Below are 23,295 nucleotides of genomic sequence, written 5' to 3'. Positions count from 1 at the left end.
AGTTCCCACAATTAAGCCTCACTTAATAAAGCTGGTCCTTACCACACCCGTCCTTATATTAGCAGTTCCATCCTCCCTAACTGCATTAAGGATGCCCTTCCGTCAAGGTGTGAGAAAGGATCTTTCCATGGCCAGGAATGCATGTAGCACAAGTCCATAAAGGTGGATTTCCTAAAGCACCCAGAGAGCCATGTGGTCTATCAAACCCATCTAAACTGGTCAGTAAAGAAGTCCTCCAAGTGCCTAAGGCTGTTTTTGTCAGGTTAATGCTCTCTTGTTTTATTTTAGAGTTCTGGACTTCTGAAAGCTGTTCACTTCATTGTGAGACTAGACAGTCTTTTCTTTCTTTCTTTTTTTTTTGGTATGCGGGCCTCTCACTGTTGTGGCCTCTCCCGTTGTGGAGCACAGGCTCCGGACGCACATGCTCAGCGGCCATGGCTCACGGGCCCAGCCGCTCTGCGGCATGTGGGATCTTCCCGGACTAGGCCTCGAACCCGTGTCCCCTGCATTGGCAGGCAGACTCTCAACCACTGCGCCACCAGGGAAGCCCTAGACAGTCTTTTCTTAAGAAGAACAGTGCTTAAAAGTTCTCATTTCCTTCTATTTGAAGTTTCCTTCGTGTCTTCTCCACTTGCTCTATCAAATTTCCTGATGGCAGGGCTAAGTCACTACATTTGTGACGTCCTGTTCTCTCCAACTTTAATTCAACAGTTGTTCATTGGGAAGCTTCCCTATGCCAGGCACCTTTTAGAGTTGCAGGCGATGCAGAGATAAGTGAGGTAGAGCCCTTCACCTCAAAGAACACAGATTTTGGTAGAAGGAGTTGAACACAAATACAGAAATAACTGCAATTCAAGGCAGCCAACTCAAACCATGGGTGTGAAGAAAGGACTAAATCAGCAAAAAAAAAAACAAAACAACACACACATGGCTTCCCTGGTGGCACAGTGGTTGGGAGTCCGCCTGCCAATGCAGGGGACACGGGTTCGTGCCCCGGTCCGGGAAGATCCCACATGCCGCAGAGCGGCTGGGCCCGTGAGCCATGGCCGCTGAGCCTGCTTGTCTGGAGCCTGTGCTCCGCAACGGGAGAGGCCACAGCAGTGAGAGGCCCGCGTACCGCAAAAAAACAAACAAAAAAAACCACACACAACAGACAGAGAATAAAGAAAAAGTAAAGAATGTGAAAGGCTCACCGTTCTTTATTCCTACCCGGTCTTTCTTCTCAGAGTTTTGAACTTCTAATGTGCTGTGTAGAACAATGTCTTGAGAAGAAACATGGGACAAATTAGTATGTCAGAAGTGTGGAAAAAGTAATTCTTGTAAGCCCAACTATAGTCATTACTCAAAAGAAAGTCAAAAATTAGAAAATGTAGACACCCAAAGGGCAGGTAATTAAGGTTTCAAAAGTTAGAATGGGTGTTATATATACAATACGGATTAAAATATTAACTGCATTGTGTTTGTTAAATGAGGAAAAGTGAATGCATTTTCATTTTGCGTCCTTCAGGTAAACTCTATATGCGGTTCTGTGGCATTTGCTGATAATAAGAATTTGCCTCTTTCAAAATTATATTCAGTCATGGACGCTAATGATGACCCCGATGAAGATCATCTTACAAGTTATGATGTTCAGCTCAGTATTCAAGAATCCATTGAAGCCAGCAAGACTGTGTTTTATCCTGAAAGGTAACATTCAAATTGACTATCCTCACCCAAACTTTTTCATGGCCTTCATTTTGTTGTAAAATGAAATGAATGACATTTCCTGAGCCCTCCTCCAGGAAAATGCTTCCCTTTCTTTTCTGGCAAGGAATTAAATACCGTACAGGAGCCACTGTGCACAAGTTTGGCTATTTGATCTTCTACAAATCCCCATCTCCTGTGGAATATGGAGATTACCTAGATGGGAAATTCCCAGTTGAATTTGGTTGTATATGATTGCCTATTTCCTAAATTCCTATGGAATCAAACAGGACAATAAATAATGTGAACCAATTTGCAAGCACTGTTTATATGACTAACGTATAGCTAAGTATACAGAATCGGTTCTGCTACTGACTCAGGCAGCCTTTGTAAGAAATGGATTCCATGTTGCACCTTTAAAATATGAAGAATAATGCTAATTCACCTAGCCTGTAAGTTTAATGAATGGGAAAAGAGTTGAACAATTTTATTATATATGACAAAGTAATATATAAACCAGAGCCTATTTAATTATCTACTATTCAAGTGACAGCAGTTAACAAATTTCACATAAAATTGGTGCTTTGTGTTGGCAAGAGTTATAGAGTCTAAAACTGCCAAAGTAAATTTTTATCTTGAATAGCATACATTATACTTCTGACAAAAACAAACTTTAGTTTACCTTTACATTCTATTATAGTATTTAGAATCCTGTATTCTGAAATTCTGAAGTGCTTTTGAAAAGGTTCAGTGCTATAAAATTATTGCTTTTGAGCTTTTAAAAAATGGACATATTACATTTAAATTTCTGATCTCGTTAATTTTTCCCTCATCTGCAACAGATTTTAAAACTTAAGAGTTCCCAGGAAGGCATTCACAGTCCTAGAATACCAGTGGATGCTTCTGCTTTAATAGAATTAAATCAATTTCTTACGAAATACCTTGTTGCCTCTGAATAAACACACACACCAGAGAACTTCCTTGAGGGCTGACAATGACCTGCTGGGCCAGTGATTGGGAGTTTGTTCGGTAAATGCTCAGCCTATTTTTCACTTGTGGATCAGTTGCTTAAAGACTCTAACATGCAGTGTAGAGCATACACTCCCAAGTAAGCAATCATTAATTAGCAATTATTAAGTTCAAAGCAACAAACCTTTATTGAGCATAGTGTCTTTAAAGTTGGGAGAAGCCTTAGAGATGTTCCTATTTAATCCCCTCATTCTACCAATGTAGGAACCACCATCCAGAGAGGTTACTGGCCTCCCCAGGATCACAAAACCACAAAACCTGAACCCAGCTCTTCTGACTCTGACTCCAGTTGTTTACCCCTTTTTCATTGCCTACAACTAATTTCAGAGACGATGTTATAATCTTGTTTCTCCATCGTCACTAGTGTTCTTAGGTCCAATGTATCATAAATACACTCTGTATCTGACTTTTAGACATTTATGTTTTTAAAGTAGATAAAATCAGTTGTGTGCATTTCTTTTAGATCTTGATTATTAAAAGTATGTGCAAAAACTAAATAAATGTTTTGGTTCCTTGAAGTATGCCATGAATACAAATATGCCTTGTTTTTCTTTCTCTGTAGATTTGTACCACTAAGTGATCAAAAGAGAAAGCTGGTGGAAGCCATAAAGCAAGGTAAATGGGTGTATCACCTACAGTAGGATGGATTGGAGATTCTACTTGGCCAAGAGATTTGTTATCAGCCCATGTGTTTATTTTAGGTCACATTCTTGAGCTCCAGGAGTATGTGAAATATAAATATGCATTGGATGAGGCTGATGAAAAAGGATGGTTTCCATTGCATGAAGCTGTTGTTCAACCCATTCGACAAATACTTGAGGTTGTCCTGGATGGTAAGAGAACATAAAATCCCCTTGACCAAACTGAAGCCATAATGTAGATGTTATGGAGTAATCCCAATGAACATAAAAAGCAAAAAGAAAAATTAGAATAAAAGATGATTTGCAGTTTGGAAAAGGCAGTACTCATGCTTTAAACTGAGTACAAAGATCAGTACCTTTTGTGGGGTTCAGGGTTCACCCTTTGCATCCTCCTAAAAGTATGACACAGGTTGGTGGGAAGATGTTTGGTGATTATCACTTAAAAGTTTGTCTGCAGCATGAATTAATTTATTTAAAATAAAGCTTTTTGCTTTTAGAAGTCAGTTTTAAATTTTCGTCTTGAATTGTCACTTGAGTTAGTGGTATCCAAAAGAGTATTATTTAGTACAAGTAGTACTTACAATATCTATCCTTATATTACATTAATTTTTTCATAATGCAAACAATAATTATTGCGGTAAGCTTACCTAGGGTTAAATATTAATAATAATTCTGATGTTCTAACATAGTATTTTTCACATCTCAGCATCTTATAAAACAATTTGAAAGTGTTCTACTTTTCAGCCTTCAATGTTGCTCCCTGATTCTGCTGTAGGAGATAATGATAGCTACTGGATAATTAGTTATCCAGCTAGCCAGCCAGCTAAAAAAATGTTAAAAACAGATAATTAGACAGGTAGACAGGTAGACAGATAGTCAGACAGACAGAAATAGATGATGTTAAGCATGGTATTTCTTTTCTGACATATTCTGACTGGATACATTCATTGAAATACTTCTCATTCCCACATTCACAGACTTCATTTGATAAAAAGCAATTTCAGATGCAGTTTAAATAATAATACAAAGGATTGGGGATTTGTTTTACAATTTATTAAGAAATGAGAATTCACAACCCTTTATCATTTTTTTAAAAAGTCACCTTGAGACATAGATGTTGGTTTGCTAGCTGTCAACTTGATTAGCAAGACCACGCTCATCTACTTCTACTCACTGTCATTTGCTAGACTTTAATCATATCTCCTTTTAGTCTCCCCTTTTTCATCAGTTGACTTTGTTCAATCTACTGTAGATAATATCGCATCGTTCTGATCTATATGATATCCTTTAAGTAAAGATTTTTAACTTTACACAATGCTTTCATATCTCAGCATCCTATAAGACGCTCTGGGAGTTCAAGACCTCTGATGGAGAAACACCCTTAACTTTGGCAGTCAAAGCTGGTCTGGTGGAAAATGTAAGAACTTTACTAGAGAAAGGAGTGTGGCCAAACACCAAAAATGACAAAGGAGAGACACCTCTTCTGCTTGGTAAATGACCTTTCTTTCTAGAACTTTTATAATTTGAGATAAATAATATTTAATAAGTATTTATTGGAAACCACTGTGTATTGATTGGCTAAAGTTGTGTGACCTCATCTCCTTCCATTCCCTGAGGTCTTCCCCTAACCCCCATCTCACCTGTCCTATGATTTTGTTTTTCTATCAATACAAAGAGGTCAAATGTGAAAGCTCTTTCAGCAACAATTAATCAGGAGGGATCCGAATGAGGAGTTTTATGAGGCCAGGAGTGCCAATTCTAAAGGAATATTCTCTAACTGGGGTCCAGCTATAAGGAAGATTGCATGTGTGATCTGTAGCCTGAATAAAGAAGCAGAAAGGGAACTCCAAAGAGAGACGTCAGGTCCACAGCAGGACAAGGAAGAAGAACTGAAAGGCAGGAGATCCAGCAGATTCTGAGCACACAGGTGCAGCCCTGGGCACCACTAGGGGGTTGCCACTGTGACACAACACAGGAATGATTGTAAGCCTGAAGGTGTCGATTATCTATCAGCTTCTTCTCAGGCTTGTGTATCCTGCTGCTTGCTGACAGATAAGAATTAGCAGGTCTGTTTGTAGAAGTAGAGAGAGATGAGATTAACTACAAATGACCAAAGATAACCTTTCCTTCTCTTAGGGACATAGGTGTGGAGTAAGAGTTTCCTTCTCTTAGGGACATAGATGTGGAGTAGGAGTTTCGGCTTTGGCACCTGAGATCCTTGGATTTATTTTGCCCCCCATTTTATTGAGATATAATTGACATATAACATGGTATTAGTTTAAGGTATACAACATGATTTGACATATGTCTATATCACGAAATGATTACTACAAAAAGCTTAGTTAACATACTTCACTTCACATAGTTACACATTGTTTTTTCTTGTGTTGAGAACTTTTTCTTTTTTAATTTATTTATTTTACTTATTTTATTTTTGGCTGTGTTGGGTCTTCGTTGCTGCTCATGGGCTTTCTCTAGTTGCAGCGAGCGGGGGCTGCTCTTCGTTGCGGTATGCAGGCTTCTCATTGCGGTGGCTTCTCTTGCTGTGGAGCACAGGCTCTAGGCGCGTGGGCTTCAGTAGATGTGGTGCTCGGGCTCAGAAGTTGTGGCTTGCAGGCTCTAGAGCACAGGCTCAGTAGTTGTGGTGCACGGGCTTAGTTGCTCCGTGACATGTGGGATCTTCCAGGACCAGGGCTCGAACCCGTGTCCCCAGCGTTGACAGGTGAATTCTTAACCACTGTGCCACCAGGGAAACCCCAAGAACTTTTAAGATCTACTCTCTTAGCAACTTTCCAATATACAATACAGTATTGTTATGTGAATGTTAATTCTAGCTGTGAGATTGTAGTCATAGACCGCAGTTTCCTCCAGTATAAAATGGAAATACAACACCACCATGCAGAATTGTTATAAAAAATTAGAGAAAAATATAAATATGTAAAACTCTTGCCACATGGTAGATGCTCAGGAGAAGAGAGACGTTATGAAATAGTGTAGGCGTGGCAGGAAGAGAGGGAGAAGCCTTGAGATTGTGCACCAGCAGTCACAGAGGAAGCAAATAAAGCATCACGAGCTGTGGGCACAGCGAGAAAACAATACCACAGCTCCTGTCCACACTAAAAATCACTAAAATTTTTATTTATTTATTTTTTTGCGGTACGCGGGCCTCTCACTGTTGTGGCCTCTCCCGTTGCGGAGCATAGGCTCCGGACGCGCAGGTTCAGCGGCCATGGCTCACGGGCCCAGCCGCTCCGCGGCATGTGGGATCCTCCCGGACCGGGGCATGAACCCGTGTCCCCTGCATCGGCAGGCGAACTCTCAACCACTGTGCCACAGCGAAGCCCTAAAAATCACTAAAATTTTTAAAACAACCTGAATATCAGTAACAACCCGAATATCAGTAACAGAAAACTTAGACAAGTTGAACATCAGTAAAGTATTTACATTTGACAACATTAATTCAACAACATCAGTGCAACCAACGTTTACTGAAAAGTCCCAGTAAGCCAGCATGTGCCGGACAGCATGGATAGAAAGATGAATGTTATGATCGTCTTCCTCTCAAACAGTCTAGCAGGAGAGCCTAGATATGATTGAAATAGAGTATTAGTGTTAATACATGCTATAACAAAGGTGTATATTCAACATAAATTGGGGAAATAAGAAAGCAGTGAATCTGTGAAGCTTCTAAAGAGAAAGTTGCTCTTGAGTTGTGACTTGGGGGGATGTAAAGGGGATCGTCGGCAGACAGGGGAGGGAAAATCTCCTAGGCAAGCCTTCGCCCCTGGACAAGATTGTTACATGAACAGTGTCACCACAGCGTAGGCGCATTCTGATCTGACTCCTTACTTACTCTTGCCCTGTGTCAGAGCTTTCAGCCTTCCCAAATTCAGATTAAGTTGGACAAACTTATTATTACAGTTAGGGTAGAGGTAAAGCTTCCATAACAAAACAAACAAACACAGACACACAACACAAACAAACAGCAATGACTTCAAAAGGAAGAAGTTCATTCCTCTCTCACACAACATTTCAGAAGTGAGTGGCCTAGGGCTGGCAGGGTGGATATGCCTCCTTTACACAAGACTTTCAGATGTTACCTTTTCCAGCCAGCAGGGGGAAGGAAAGAGGCAGCCTTGGGAAATCATGTTGGCCTCTAAGAAAATGACCTAGACATTGTACACAGCACTTCTGTTCATACCATGTTGTTCAGATTTTGTCACATAGCCACATTTAGGTGCCAGGGAAGCCGGGATATTTAGTCTCTACCTGGATAGACTGTGAACAGCTAAAACTTGGGAGCTTCTCTTGCTCGAGGAAAAGGGGAAACACAAGTACTGAGGAAGAGATGATTTTTCTCTGCATACATGTTACCAGCCTTTATGTCACAGTAACATGGTGCTTTTCATAAATGAACGGAACTGTTTTCCTGAGCAGGGACAGATACTAAATGGAATATCACCTCTGGTTGTTTCACCACTATTAGTGTGATCTACTATTTTTGTAAAGGCATATACCATGGAGTATTTGCATGTATTTGTTGGTGTTTCTATAGTCTTTGATTTCTGCAAAAAAGATACCCTTTTCCAGAGTTTGTATACTATCTCACTTTGCAAATATACAATTATTCTCTACTTCCTATTCTCAATCCACTCATGTTCTTAAGGGACAACTAAGTCATGATTATCATTCATTTGTTTTCTTTTGGCTTCATTTAAATTTTTCTTTACTGCTTAATGCCCACAACAGAGCATTAAGTATTTATATGCATTTCAAAGTCTCCATTGTTGATCTCTCTACTCTAGCAATAACTAAAGTATGGGAAAGGAGCTTGATCGTTGAGTTATCAGAGTCAAAATAGAATTAACATTTGGAAATAATATTTTTAAAAACCAACTGGTAACATCAAAGATATAATCAAAGTCTCATGAAGGAAATATTATGGAGGTGTTCACTTATGTCCCTATCATCCACATTTCTGGAGAATAGGGACTCTCCTTGGGTTACCTTCTTCAGGACATTCATTGTGGAATCTATGTCAAGTCTTTTTAAGTTCATAGGAAAATGGATCATCCATGGCACTTTCTCAGTTTTTTCTTGAATTTTGGGGCTACTTTTGGCTACTCACAGCCCATTAACATATAAAGGAGAGATAAGAGAAAAAAGTGCTCTTTTAAAAAATAAATTTTGATGCGCAATGCCATTTTTATTTGTCTTAACCTGTCATCATTATCTTTGTCTTTATTTATGGAATACTCCTTAGATGGAAAAAAAAAATCACTTTTGGTCCCTTCAGGGCCCTTTTTCCCCATCAGCCACCTGGCCCTTACTTATGGTACTTAGATGTATTACAGTCATGTTATACAGTTACTTGCTGAGTGTAGATATCTCATTTGTGATGATCTGACAGTTATTAAATGTTTTTTGCCCCCGGACTCCCTCTCTACCCATCCCTCTGAACCTGGTGTAGCCTTTCTCCAGTAGTTTAGCCGCAAGATTATCCTGGCCGGTGGGTCCCAGGGTACAGAGGAAGCCGAGGGAACTGTCTGGCACAACATCTCAGTTCCACTGCCCTCCGTTTTCCGAGAACATTATGCCATTTACAATTCAGTTAATTTTACTTCAGACATTTTCTTTCTCACAGATCAATACATATCCTCTCTACTCCATCTCCTCTTTCAATCTTTAAATCCTTGTCAAAATACTGCAAAAAAAAAAAATCTCTTCTCTATTGGTATGTTATATGAGTCAGAAGATAACTCACTGCCGAGATTAAGTAAATTATATGAGCAAAACACATATATCCAGAAAGAAAATGACAGAATTTTTTTTTTTTTTTGCGGTACGCGGGCCTCTCACTGTTGTGGCCTCTCCCGCTGCGGAGCACAGGCTCCGGACGCGCAGGCTCAGCGGCCATGGCTCACGGGCCCAGCCGCTCCGCGGCATGTGGGATCTTCCCGGACTAGGCCTCGAACCCGTGTCCCCTGCATTGGCAGGCAGACTCTCAACCACTGCGCCACCAGGGAAGCCCCGAAATTTTTTTTAAAAAAGAAAAGTGCCAGCAAACTATAAAGTGTTCAATACTGCCTATAACCAATGCAAAATTCTCTAATTCCCTAACTCTTCAACTGAGGCTTGTTTCCTCTAAGCATATAAAGATACATATATGTGAAATATATTTTTTACTTCATATATTATTTAATTTGTATTTTACTTAGCTACATTACACGAGTTCTGTACCTTGTTAGTTTTCATTATTTTAGCCAATTATTTGTTAAGAATGTCTTCATGGGTTAGCTTGGGAGGGGTTCCCCATGATTTTGATTATTATTTCTATGAGAAATAAAATGTATTCTTAGTCCCAAAACTTAAACTGCAAGCAAAGTTTTAATTATTTTAAGTTGAATATGGCTTATATATGCTGTTATTTTCTTGACAAAAGACTAATATCTCTAATCAACATGTTCCCTGAGTCAGACAAAAGGAAAACAGATCATGAGGGAAGAGGTTCATTATTTTAATACATTTTTTCTAAGTAGAAAAAATGGAATAAGAGCAAGAAGATAAATGAGGACACATTATCTCTTAGTTTGTTTAACTTATTGATGTTTGCAAGAGCACCAGCCAGGATGAGGTAATTCACTGTAATTAGAGCTGCCAGTGGCAGGTGGGTGATTCAGAGAAAGGCATTTGTCAGCAGACTCTGCTTCAGACAGTAAGCAGAAGAAAAACTGAAATCTCACTGCCTGATGGCTTGCCTGCCTCCAAATGAAATAGGCCAAGTTTGTCTTCATCCTCCTTTTATGCCTTTTGGAGCCCTTTCCCTTGCCTTGGCCTCAGAGCCTTTCTGGATTCTGCCTCCTAGCTGCCCGGGATGTTCTATGTGGCCCTACATGTCCTCCTGCCTTTCCCAGCAAAGGCCCAGACTCTGAGTCTCTCTTCAAACAGAAGACAGTGTAGGTTTCTTCCCCAGGCTGTAAATTCCACGAGGGAGAACTACGTCTGTCTTTTTCCTGTTGTCCACAGTGCCTAACTCAGTGCCTTTCATATAGCCAGTGCGTATTAACTGCATGAAAGGATGAATGAACGAATGAATGAGTGTTAGAGAGTGGCACTCGTCCTGCTCTGTTTCTTACTAAGATTTTACTTGACTGCTAAGAGGAAAATGCATTACCTCTTTGAGAAGTATTTATATCTAAACTGGGACAATCCATTAACAATCCAAAGGGGGGGAAAACTTTTAACAGTGTAATTTCAGCTATTAGAAAAAAACAGAGAGGGAGAGAGACATCCGATTTAGTGAACCTTGGAAAACGTAGTACATTAGCTGTCACTTACTTCACCTATAAAAAAGAACAACTGACCTATCTGGATTCTAAACATTCCTATTGCTAACCTCTCATAAGAGTATGGGAAAGAGAAGTTTATTTAATATTTACTGCTGGATTTGGTGGGGAAAAAACTCATTCTAGAGGGAGAAAAATTTGATAAACATTATTTACACATGTGGCTCCATGATCCTAGAAGTGATGAAATTATAGTAATAATAATGCTTGTCATTTATTGAGCTCCTAGTATATACTAAGCATTTTACATACATACATTATTTAACTTATACAAAAGTTGATGTTATTTTCATTTTGTTGATGAAGCAACAGAAGTTTAGGAAGAGTACACACAGCTTCCTTAGTGATAGGCATCCTGTTTTCCATGAAACTCTTACCCATCCTCAGGTCTGTCTTAAAGAAAAGGCAGTATCATCTTGCACGCTAACACTTCACAATAGGAATTTGGTATGAGAAATAGAAGGGGTGTGAAAAATACAAGAAAAGAAATCACTAATATCTCTTGTGATATTAAACCTGGTCATTAGTTTAATGCCATGTAAGGTATTCATGTTATATGCCTACCATTGACTATTCTTTCTAAAATCATCTTCAAGCTGTGAAAATGGGCTCCTATGACATGGTGTCTGCCCTGCTTAAACACCACGCCAGCCTTGACCAGCCCTGTGTCAAGCAATGGTCAGCAATGCATGAAGCAGCCAAACAAGGCCACAAAGATATAATAGCTCTACTACTAAACCACAGAGGCAATGTCCACCTAAGAGACGGATTTGGAGTCACCCCGTTAGGTGTTGCGGCCGAGTATGGTCACTGTGATGTGTTGGAACACCTGATCCACAAAGGTACGTAGAAAAGGAATTGCATGTTGCTGACTTTTCTCCTGCCTCTTGGATCTCCTTTTCTCCACTTCTCACTGGCTCCTCTTCCTCTCCTGAATGTATCTGGGCATCAAGCTTTTGTCCCATCCGTCGATCGCCCCTTCAATAGACCCTTATTGTGCAACTCACTTGAACCCTATGCATGGGGACCTACAAATCTGAGTGCCTGGCCCTGACTGCTCCCAGTTTTCACATAGATGGCTCACCAAGGTCTCACACTCATCTTCTCCTAAATTGAATTCCTCTTCTTTCACACTTTTAATAATTTCTCTCAGCCAAGACTGAGAGCTTAGATTTATCTCTGATTCCCCCATCACCTTCTGTTTCAAATATGGTCAGTTGCCGTGTACTACAGCAACCCTCTCTCTCACCAGTTCTCACCTTGGCAGACCCTCTCATCTGCATCCTCCCATCTTCCCTGGACCAGTGTAATTGGTTCCTAACCACTTTCCTGGTTTCCAGTCTCTCCATCTGCGAATCCATACTGTATATTACAACTCAGCTCCTCTCCCTAAAGGTCAGCTACAGTAGAATAAACGATTCAGAAAATCCTCAGTGGCTCCCCACTGCCCACTGAATCATGCTCAGGTCCCCACTGCACCATCCTGAATTGTTTTTCCAGGTTTATCTCTCACTACTCCTAATATGTATCCTGTACTCCAGTTAAATAGCCTAGCAATATTCCCAAACATACCTTGCATTCATTCTTTCCGGGTTTGGGTCAGGTCCTCGCCCTCATCTGGAATACTCTCCAACACAATTCAAAGTTAATGTCTTGAGACACCTCCTCCCTGAAGACTTTCCTAATTCTTCCCAACAGAGCGTGATGCTGTCCTCCTTTGAAACCTCCAAGTGCTTTATACAACAACGGAACCAGGAATTAAGATACCGACTTCTTAAACTGGTTTCTGCCACCTACCCGTTGTCTGACTCTCGCCTAGTTACTTAAGCACCTGGGTCTCAGTTTCCTCATCTGTAAATAAAGGCTAGGACAACATTATCCTCTGTGGGGAAAGGACTAACATTTTTGAGGCGCCCCCCAAATGCAACTTCATTTAATTATCAAATCAGCCCTATGAAATAAGCTGTATTACTCTAGCTCACAGATGAGGAGTTGGAAGTTCATAGAAGTAAATAGCTTGCCGCAAACTCTCACAGTCAGCAACAAAACCACAATGCAAACAGATCACTTTCCCCTACATCATGCCTTCTGGTCCTGACGTCACTTGAATATTATACAGTTTGTGCTCTTTGATGATATTTTGTCTCATTTCCCCTCAGAGCCACTTAAGAGAGTCAGATTTATTTATCTTAGCACCTTCTGCTGGGTCACACATGGTGTTTGCACACAGAAGACAGTTGATAAATATTTCTTGAAATCGAGTGTTAACTGCTGTCTCTAAAAGTCTAACTGTACCTTTTTGGGGGAGTCTTTGTTTATCGTGGAAATTGACTTGATTTCTCAGATGTTCTTATGACAGAAAGATTTTCTAATAGAATGAAACACGCTGCATGACTGTTGAAAAGACTGAGAACACAGGTGTTCTTAATTCTATACTTTTAAGTCCTAACCAGAAAGGAAAACCACAGAAACCAGAAAGGCTATTTTTAAGGAGATTATCTTGACAGTCTGTCCAGCTATCACTATGCCGCATGTTTTATACTGCCAGGAGGGGATGTGTTTGCTTTGGCGGATGATGGGGCATCAGTGTTGCTTGAGGCAGCAGGAGGGGGCAATCCTGACTGCGTCTCCCTCCTGCTGGAATATGGAGGAAGTGGAAACATACCTAACAGAGCAGGGCATCTTCCTATACACCGAGCTGCCTACGAGGGACATTATCTGTGAGTAATAAATCATAGCATGATCATTTCAAGTGGAAAAACACAAGCTTGTATATATGGTATAATCCCAAATCTATCTATACACCTCCGAAAATCCAAAAAGAAAAAGGAAGAATGTTCACAAGTTTTGTATATCTATATATTTGTTTGATTTTTCCCATTCTTTTTGTATTCTTTTACTTTAAAAAATTTCCACATCGAATTTATACTACTTTTAAAATGAAAAGATATTTTCTTTTAGAAGAAGGTAAGTTATAAGTGAGAATTCTGCACAAGCCGCCCAAATGTGCCTTTTTGTTTTTTGTTTTTCTTAATACGTTTAACAGATGGCTACAGGTTTCTAAAAATTTTGCCCTTGGCCAAGGGTTAAAATTTGTGTTACTCTAATCTTTATCAACACCAACAGATATTATAATATAATGTCAAATTTATTCTTGAATAGAAAAGTTTCATTATAAATTTAGGTATCTTTATTCCCCCAAATAAAAAGGCCAGATATACTTTTTAATCACAAAAGTGTACCACAACCAACATATCAATAGAAATCTATAATCATGATATTAAACTACCCACCATGAAAGGATGGTTTTAGGTAATTAAGTATATTTCATAAGTTCAAAAACTTTGAAATCATTAGGCTTTATCACAATTTCAGTGGTGACATTGGCTAAGTTAAGTTGCCAATGACACGTAATTGACACTAAGTGACACATTGTTAAAGTTCATAAATTCACACATGGTAGCTCCGAATTAGGCACAAGAGATCAACTTATCCTTGCCTGTGGCTCTCATACTTCTCTAGTTCATCAGTCAAGTGTGAAATTCACAGCTATTTGTCACAGGTTCTTTGAAACATAAGCTGTGGTTAGTTGTCTCGGTTGAACTGATGTAAGGTTGGTGGAACAACAAAGACTCTTCTTGTTGCCAATAATTCAATTTCAAGTAAGCAGACAGGATATACATGGCCGATATTAAAGCATACATTGCTCAGGAAGCAGTGAAAGGGGAGTAACAAATGAGAATTCAAGAGGCCTAAATTGTAGTCATTGCCCTACATCTATGTGACCTTGGACAAGTCATTTCACTTCTCAAGACTTCATATGGCTCTGCTGGTAATAAAGGGGTTGAACTCAGTGATGTTCAAGGTCACTTCCATCTCTAACTTCCTGTGACTCCATGTTATAATGGTCAAGAGTGTGAAGCATTCTTCTATGGCATCAAATGAACTTACTTTCCTATTATATTTTTTTCGTTACATAGCATTGGTTGATTATAGATATTATGCTGTTCAGAGAAGAACTGAAAGATGGGGAGGGTTCCTGAATAATTACAATTCTAGGACCAAATATATAAGATCCAGTATTTTCCCCAGGAATATTTAGCCTGGGAAGCTAAATCAAAACTAAACTAAATTACACTAAACTGAAAAGTAGTAAGTCAATGGACAAATACTAAAAGTTTTTGTGTAAGGTTATCTACAGAAAATAAAGGAAACTAAGTAAATTGCATTCACTTGTCTAGTGAGGAAGTTGGTTTATTTAATTTCTTGATTTTCTTCATGCCATGTGGATATTTGATTTCTTTTAGTGCACTGAAATATCTTATTCCAGTAACATCCAAACATGCAATCCAGAAAAGTGGGCTAACGCCAATTCACTCAGCAGCAGATGGACAAAATGCACAGTGCCTAGAACTGCTTATTGAAAATGGCTTTGATGTCAATACCCTGCTTGCTGACCACATTTCCAAGAGCTATGATGATGAACGGAAGACTGCTCTCTATTTTGCCGTTTGCAATAATGATATCCACTGCACAGAAGTCCTCCTGGCTGCAGGTGCAGACCCAAACTTAGATCCCCTCAACTGTCTTCTTGTGGCAGTGAGGGCCCATAATCATGAAATTGTCAGGCTGCTTCTCGCCCATGGAGCTAATGTCAATTGTTATTTCATGCATGTGAATGACACTCATTTCCCCAGTGCCATTCAGTATGCCCTAAATGACGAGGTAATGCTCAGGCTGTTGCTGAATAACGGCTATCAAGTGGAGATGTGCTTTGACTGCATGCACGGGGACATCTTTGGAAATTCGTTTGTATGGTCAGAGATAGAGGAAGAGATACTGCCGGGATGGACGTCTTGTGTCGTAAAAGATAACCCGGTGAGTTACATCCTTCTCTTCTTCATATTGGGTCATCATCCTAACGTTTGCTCATCAGGGATGTTAGAAGAAAAGAAAAATCAACTCCAACTTTTATATTTTTCTTGTTCTTGAGTTTTTGTTTGCAATGATATGGGGAAATAAGCATAAAACTAGGCCAAAAAAAAGTGTATTTTTCTTGAATTCGAAACCGAATGTTGAAGAATGTGGGAAAATATATCAATAATTTATGCTTATTTGGTGGAATGTTGGGGCTAGAAGCATGGAAAGAAGCATGATTCTTCCACATCGTGCTGAATACAATCGCATCAGAGCCACGCGTGCTTCAGGGCTCATAGTTTCACAGAAACAAGCAAACCGTTTATTTTTCTTTTTTTGTTCATTACAAGGAGGGAACTTTCACTTCCTGTAAAATGACAGATAATAATTTTTCAGAACAAAATTAAGTGTTTTTGTATATAGTGTATTAAAAGTACTACTAAATTAAATTTCATCACTTCTCTCAGTTCTGTGAGTTTATTACAGTTCCTTGGATGAAACACTTGGTAGGCAGTGTTATTCGTGTATTAATGGATTACATGGATTATATCCCTCTGTGTGCTAAACTGAAATCTGCACTAGAAGTACAGAGAGAATGGCCAGAAATCCGTCAAATACTAGGTAAAAGCAAAAGTTTTTCCTACAAAATTTTTTATGGAGAATGAATATAGGGGATATTTCTTTTTTTTTTTAACATCTTTATTGGGGTATAATTGCTTTACAATGGTGTGTTAGTTTCTGCTTTATAACAAAGTGAATCAGTTATACATATGGGGGATATTTCTTAATGTCATTTTTGATACTTTTTCATAGCTACTTTGTTTTCAGAATTATCTGTTTTTTCAAATCATCTTTAATACTTCCTCTGATATAAGATACTAATTTTTTGCTTTCCTTGATAATTTCCAACTCTTTAATTGTATAATGAGTAATCCTATTACTATATTATATTCTGACTAGAACTCACTTTTTAAAAGTTAACTGCTATATATCATAAACTATATAGACTGTAATCTCCATGTGGGCAGGGATCTGTTTTGTTTATTTTTGTATTCTCAAGGCTTAGCATAATGCCTAATAAGCAGTAAATACTCAATAAATATTGAGTAAATGAATGAATGGAATGAATTGGAATTATCCTTTTTGATATGCTGTCTTCTGGGTCTTTATTGACAAATTCCTACCATCAAAAGTATGTATTACAAGCAGGCCATTTTGTATTCTCTAGGTTAAAGTTTACTTATAATCATAAAAGTGCATCATATTGCAAAAGTTTCAATTAAAGTGCATCTAAAATTACTCCAAATTCAAATAGAAACTAGAAAAAAAATCATAAGCTGGAAAGGCTTTCTCTTTCAAAATATGAGTTTGGAAAAATGAACTTTCAAAAACTACATGGACATCACTTTATAGAGCCCGAAGAAGCATCATAGAACTTGGCATTACATTTAAATATTCTGGCACTCTTAATACACCTAAATCAAGTTTAAATGTGAAAAACCGTGACAGCCTAGCCTTTAGGATCAGCCAAATTTTATGCAAATTAGTAGATTATATTTTATAGGCAAGAAGATGAAACTGAAACGTTGAGCTGATTCACATACCATATTTGTTAGGTATAAAGTTCTAGAAAAAGAAACGGGCAATATAGTGGTTTTCATCTAAGCACTTTGTTTCCATCAGAGTCTCATACATTAAAGTATATAATCTGAATTTGGGCCATTTTGACTATGGTAGCAAGAGACGTAAATTGGAGGAAGGATGGAGACTTTGATGGGCTAGAAAGAGTGATAGTTCAACTGAATGCAGATTTGGAGGTAATCTTGGATTTTCCTCACATGGCGCTTCCACTGGAATGAGTTGGACGGTACGAGAGACTTTGTGGCAACTGAAACAGGAACCTTAGAGAATCTGATGAATCGTATAGTATCGTGAGCCTAGAAATCGACCTCTGGGGTCAGATAGACCTAGAATGGGATGAAACTCTGGCCTTGCCTAGGTGTAGGATGGCTGGGTCATATAGTGCATATGTCATTCAGGGCTGATATTTTCATGGAAATAAGCAATAATTTGTTGCATCATTTTTGTTTCATTGAGGGGAGGGGAATTTTTTATTTCCTGTAAAAAGACCAAGATAGTCATACTAGTTGTGTAACTTTGAGCAAGTTACTTATCCTTTTTATGAGGTTTTCCCACTGCAAAATGGGGCTAGCATAGTACTCATAAGGTTGTTGTGGGGATTTAAAGAGATGATGCACGTGAGGTGTTTGGCATAAAGCCTACAGCATTAAAAACACTTATAAATTTAGCTATTTTAAAAACTAAATTATTAGCATTTTATGTTATTTTTATTATGGTAAGGTTACATGAAGTATCTGAAATGTATATGTAAAGTATGTCATGAATCCCCACAACTTGTAGAGTTAAGTGTTATCATTGCTAATTTTTATAAATAAAAAACTAAGGCTAGGGCTTCCCTGGTGGCGCAGTGGTTGAGAGTCCGCCTGCCGATGCAGGGGACATGGGTTCGTGCCCCGGTCCGGGAGGATCCCACATGCCGCGGAGCGGCTGGGCCCGTGAGCCATGGCCGCTAAGCCTGCACGTCCGGAGCCTGTGCTCCTCAATGGGAGAGGCCACAACAGTGAGAGGCCCGCGTACAGCAAAAAAAAAAAAAAAAAAAAAAAATATTATAAGAAAAAATAGAAAGAGGAACAGAATAACATCCCCACAGACAACAAAAGCACACCAGAAAAACATGCCCTCAGAACAGATTAAAATTGAAACCCTCTGTTTCAAAACAAGCTAAAAAGCATAAGGAAAATGACACAAGACATGAAAGAACAACACAAGTCAGTATTAGAAAAATTCAGAAATGAGGTAACAGTACTGAGGAAGGAATTAGAAAGAAAAACAAAAAATTAATTTCGAATATAAAGACTGAACTGGAATGAAAGCAAGAACTAATAACAAAAAATTAATTTCGAATATAAAGACTGAACTGGAATGAAAGCAAGAACTAATAATGCAATAGATAATGACTTAGGAGAAATAGAAGATGAAATTAAAGAAGATTTTAAAAATAAAGTGGAAATAAAGGGATATATAAAAGGCTTTGAAAGACAGGGACAGTTTTGAAGAGAGCTAAAGAAAAAGAAAACCAAACAAAGGAACAGAACAAATACAAAAATGTGTACTGTGAAAAACTTTCTGTAATAAAAAAAGATTTGAAGCTGAAAATTACAAATTACTATACCCTTTGGTCATGTAGGTAAAAAGAACCAGTGAGTTATAAGGGAAAAATTCAGATTATCTTAAACAATATTACTCTTCTGATCACGTTCTCAAGAATCTCCTAAAAAATAAGCTTCAGACAAACCAAAATAACTAAAGAGATAATGACATAGGACCAGTAACGAGCATTAAACAGAAAAGCAAGACTAAGTGCCAGTTAAAAGGGAGAAGATATGTAATGGTTATACTGTCAGATAATGTAGATATGACACAACTGTTTTTAATGGGAGAGAAATGGAAAGAGCACACACAAAGACATTTTTAACAGAGCTCAGAAATTATACTGGTTGGTAGCATGATATTGTTATGCTGAGAATGAGAGATGTAGTCAGTACCTAGGATATTCTAATTCTATTATTCTTTGTGTCCTTGAGAACCGGGATTGCCAGTGTGGAAGAAAGGGAATACAGACATAATATGGAAGAGCTTAAAGAAAAATTCTGTAGCTCTGAATTTGAATTGGTACTACTAGTATGAACTCATAAACTATTTTACCTTGAAAGCGTGTGTGTGTGTCTATCTGTCTACAGAAGAGTCTTAGAAATAATGACAAGCCCAGTAGCAGTGCATATCCCTAGCACCCAGACTGTGGCTTTGAAATAGCATTTCCTAGAAAAATAAACCAAAGTTTCTTGGAGAAATGGATGATTTCAGGTTTGGGGAAGGAAATATGCAAGATGACTCAGGTATATCTGGTCATGCCAGATAAACTCTCACAGACTCATGTCCAAAGAATTCAGGAGCCAGCTTGAGGCTCCCACTGGCCAAATATGGGACAATTTAAGCTTCAAAAGGATAATTATTTCAATGAATTGAAACCAATTAAAATATTTAAATATAATATTTAAAAATTGGTCAGCTCCAAAGGATAAGGAAATCAATTCATCATCTTGAAAATTAATGAAGGAAAAGATGCAAGCATTTATTCCACCATACCTGTATGATTTGTGCCACCAGTAACCAAAGAATACATGAGCAAACGTATCCTTTTATAAAAGTATTCCAAATAATAAATTAAAAAGAAATGATATAATTAGATATCACCATCTTGCAGCCCTCAGTAAGCTGCTAATACCCTGTAATGTGGTTCTTGGTGCAAGAACACAGCACCAGCTATAGTTTTGCCAAAGAGATCAAACCTGAGTCTGATCAAGCCTCTGGATCCAGCTAATAATCTGCAAGAAATAGAGAAGGCAGTAGGACACAGAAGTGCACCATGAAAATGCAGTCTCAAAGTTCAGGCTGTGGGAAATACGGCATTTTGGATGTTCAAAGATTAACTGAAAGGAAGAAGGGGATAGAGAGAAGACCTTGCAGATTAAAAAAGCCTTAAAGAACACATCAAATTCAAAAATATATTGTCAATACTATAGGGTAGGGATAGCACACTGAGATGATGAAGCTCTAAAGGAAATGATTACTATAAAAATCAGAACAGTAGTTCCTTATAGGGGAGGAAGGAATGAAGTTTGGGATGGATTGTGGAGAGAATTCTGTTATGGCTGGGGAAGTTCTTCTGTTCGTGACCTGGAAAATGATTAAAGATGTTCACCCGATAATGACTTATAATAACTTAAGAAACTGTATGTTTGTGCGGTGGCTTTATCTATATTTTATTTTACAGTAGACGAGTTAAAATATTTTGGAGATTGTAAAGGAAAAAACCCTAAAGCTTAGATAAATTCATTTCCCAAAGTTATAGACAGAAAATAATAAAGCAAGGATTTGAACTCTTAGGTCTGTCTCACGTCAAAACAAAGGCTCTTTCTCCAATACTACTGTGCTTCCTGTTATAGAACAGATTCTACTTCTAATTGGTAATTCATTGTCCATGTGTTTGTGCTGCAAAAGAATGACCAATTCTTATTTTAGAAAAGCAATCCAAGTAAGAATAAGACCAGGAAGTTTTTTTATTGTTTCAGTCACACATCATTGCAACTAGGGCTTAAGTCAGTTGATTGCTATGAGTATGGTTAACCACTGGATGTCAGGATTCCTCCAGGTATACGTAGGGCAGAGGCTTTGTTAGGGAAAAAAATAAAATGGTAATTTTTAAAAAAAAGATGGGTTTATTCTGCCTATTTTGGTAACAATAACTTTGCCTCAGTGGTTTTTCAAAAACACTGTTTTAATTTTTTCAAGATAATTTGAATGTTTATAATCTCAAATAGAGCAGAAATGTGATCTCTTTGATTATTGAATTGAGTGATCGTTCACATTATTGAATGATTACAATGTACCAAGCACTTTTCTAATACTTTACATGAATTAATTTGTTCGATCTTTAAACAGCCCTGTAAGGTAGGGTTATCCACATTTCCCAGGTGAGAATACTGAGACCACAGAGGTTAAATAACTTGTCCAAGATCACACAAATACGAAGTGGCAGAGCCAGGATTTTAATCCAAGCCGACTGAGTCCAGAGCCCACAACTAAGTCCATGTGCAATGCTGCCTTTTCACTAGCTCATGTTGCTGGGATAATATATCGGTACTGTAATTATACTATAGATAAAGGTACTAAGAGATAAAGTAAGAGTTGAAAATAAAGGTTAACATCAGCTATTTGAATAACATTAGTAGATTTTTTGGAAAATATAAAATGTTTAGGTATCAGACACTGAAACAAACCTAAGATTGAATAATGGATATATGGAATCATTTGTATCAGATGTTTCACAGATAAATATTCATCAGAAAGATTGGTAGGAGAGAGCGGAAGTAAAGAAATATATCTTTCAAATACTCAATTCTAAAAAATAAATAGAAGGAGATGTGAGCCTTTGCTTTCTTTAATCGAGTCCATTCATTCATTTAACATATTGTAGTTGAACACCCTGTAGGAGCCAGACTCTTTCTGACACAGAGGCAGACTAAACGTCTGCCTTCATAGAGCTTACATTCTAGAGGAATGGTCTGGAAGGCTTAATTGCAATTTGAATTTTACTTAAAGTCAGCAACTGCTAATGTGTGCATGCCTGTTTTTTAGAATGACACTATTAATATTATTCTAAAACAGCCTGTATCTTACAGGTTAATCCATTAATATTGTTTTTATTTTTCGCTTGTTTTTCCCATTCACTTTAGAGAATCCCTGCTCCTTAAAGCATTTATGTAGGTTAAGAATTCGAAGACTTATGGGACTCCAGCGACTCTGCCAGCCAGCCTTAATGGAGAAGCTCTCTCTGCCACCAACTATTCAAAGATATATATTATTTAAAGAGTATGATCTCTATGGACAAGAGCTAAAATTGCCATAATTTAAAATAATATTTTAAAATGTGATTTTAAAAATGTGTTTAAATGAGATTCCTTCAGAGAATTTCTTGGAACCATTTTATATCCTTATGTGTATTTAAATCCATTGACAATTTTATAACTGGATCCTGGGTTCTTTTGGGAGCACCATATTTTACATCTCTAAGGACCTTTTACATTGTGATTTTTTAAAGCTAGTCAATATTTTGCATTTGAATTTCTATTGATTGTCTTCACTTGCAATAAGTCTTCAAACTCTCCTTATCAAGTGACTCCTACAATATCCATGAGCAAGTCTCTCCTATGTTTATAAAACAAAGAACCACTTTCTCAAACCCACATCTCCAGCCAGTTGCTGCCCCATTCTCTCCTTTCTTTTATCGCCACACGGCGTAAAAGGGCTCTTTCCTGTCCGCAGATTCACTCACTGTAATCTGGCTTCTGCTCCTTCCACGGCCCTTCCCAAGGTCCTTAACAACTTGCTTGTTGCTGCTTTCAATGAGCATCCTTCAGTCCTTTCAACTGATTCCTGCAGCAACTGACTGATTGCCTGCTCCCTCCAGGAAACAGTTCTCCGGATACCTTGCTCTCTTGGCTCTCTTCCCACCTCTCTGGCCTCCTTGTCTCTGGCTTCTTTCTGCATTGCTTATCTCCTGCCAACTCTTTAGTAATACGTCTTAAGTCCCCTTTTTTTTTATGCTAAGTTCTCTGGGAAATTTCATCCATGTCCATGGTTTCGTTTACTATCTACATGCTGTAAAATGTAAAATTAATATCCGAAGTTCAGCTTTCTCTCACGTGCTTGAGACCTGTGTAGACAATTGGCCTAAAGGACCTTGGAATACAAAGATACCTCAAATGCAGCATGTCCCCAAATGAACTCACTGTCTTCCTCCACAAAAAGGCTCCTTTTCTTACCATCTCTAGCTCAATAGTTAACCCAATTATCAATTCAGTTTCCCAAGTCAAAAGCCTGGACATCAACCTTGACCATCTCATTTTCTTTACCCAATAGAACAAATCACCAAGTCCTGGTAAGTTTATTTCATGAAGTCATCTTCTACTCAGTCTCACTAATTCAGCCCAAATACCAGCTATTATCTCCTTTCTTCCTGGGACACTGTAGTGCTA

General features: G+C 38.3%; 1 protein-coding gene across 1 annotated transcript; it reads left to right on the top strand.

Annotated features, from left to right (window-relative positions):
- Positions 1 to 1,519: 1,519 nt before the first annotated feature.
- ASB15 (ankyrin repeat and SOCS box containing 15) lies at positions 1,520 to 22,751 on the top strand. Its single transcript, XM_022589622.2, has 9 exons — positions 1,520 to 1,686; positions 3,275 to 3,327; positions 3,414 to 3,545; positions 4,685 to 4,843; positions 11,296 to 11,541; positions 13,248 to 13,419; positions 15,007 to 15,577; positions 16,084 to 16,237; positions 21,994 to 22,751. Exons 1-9 carry the CDS (start codon positions 1,580 to 1,582, stop codon positions 22,164 to 22,166), a joined length of 1,767 nt encoding a protein of 588 aa, XP_022445330.2. The 5' UTR covers positions 1,520 to 1,579; the 3' UTR covers positions 22,167 to 22,751.
- The last annotated feature ends 544 nt before the right edge of the window (positions 22,752 to 23,295 follow it).

The sequence above is a fragment of the Delphinapterus leucas genome, chromosome 9 (genome assembly GCF_059928025.1).
Source record: "Delphinapterus leucas isolate spDelLeu-1000000601 "Yukka" chromosome 9, BTC_Dleu_Yukka2, whole genome shotgun sequence".
Lineage (NCBI taxonomy): Eukaryota > Metazoa > Chordata > Mammalia > Artiodactyla > Monodontidae > Delphinapterus > Delphinapterus leucas.
This window is presented reverse-complemented; position numbering and strand designations above follow the sequence as displayed.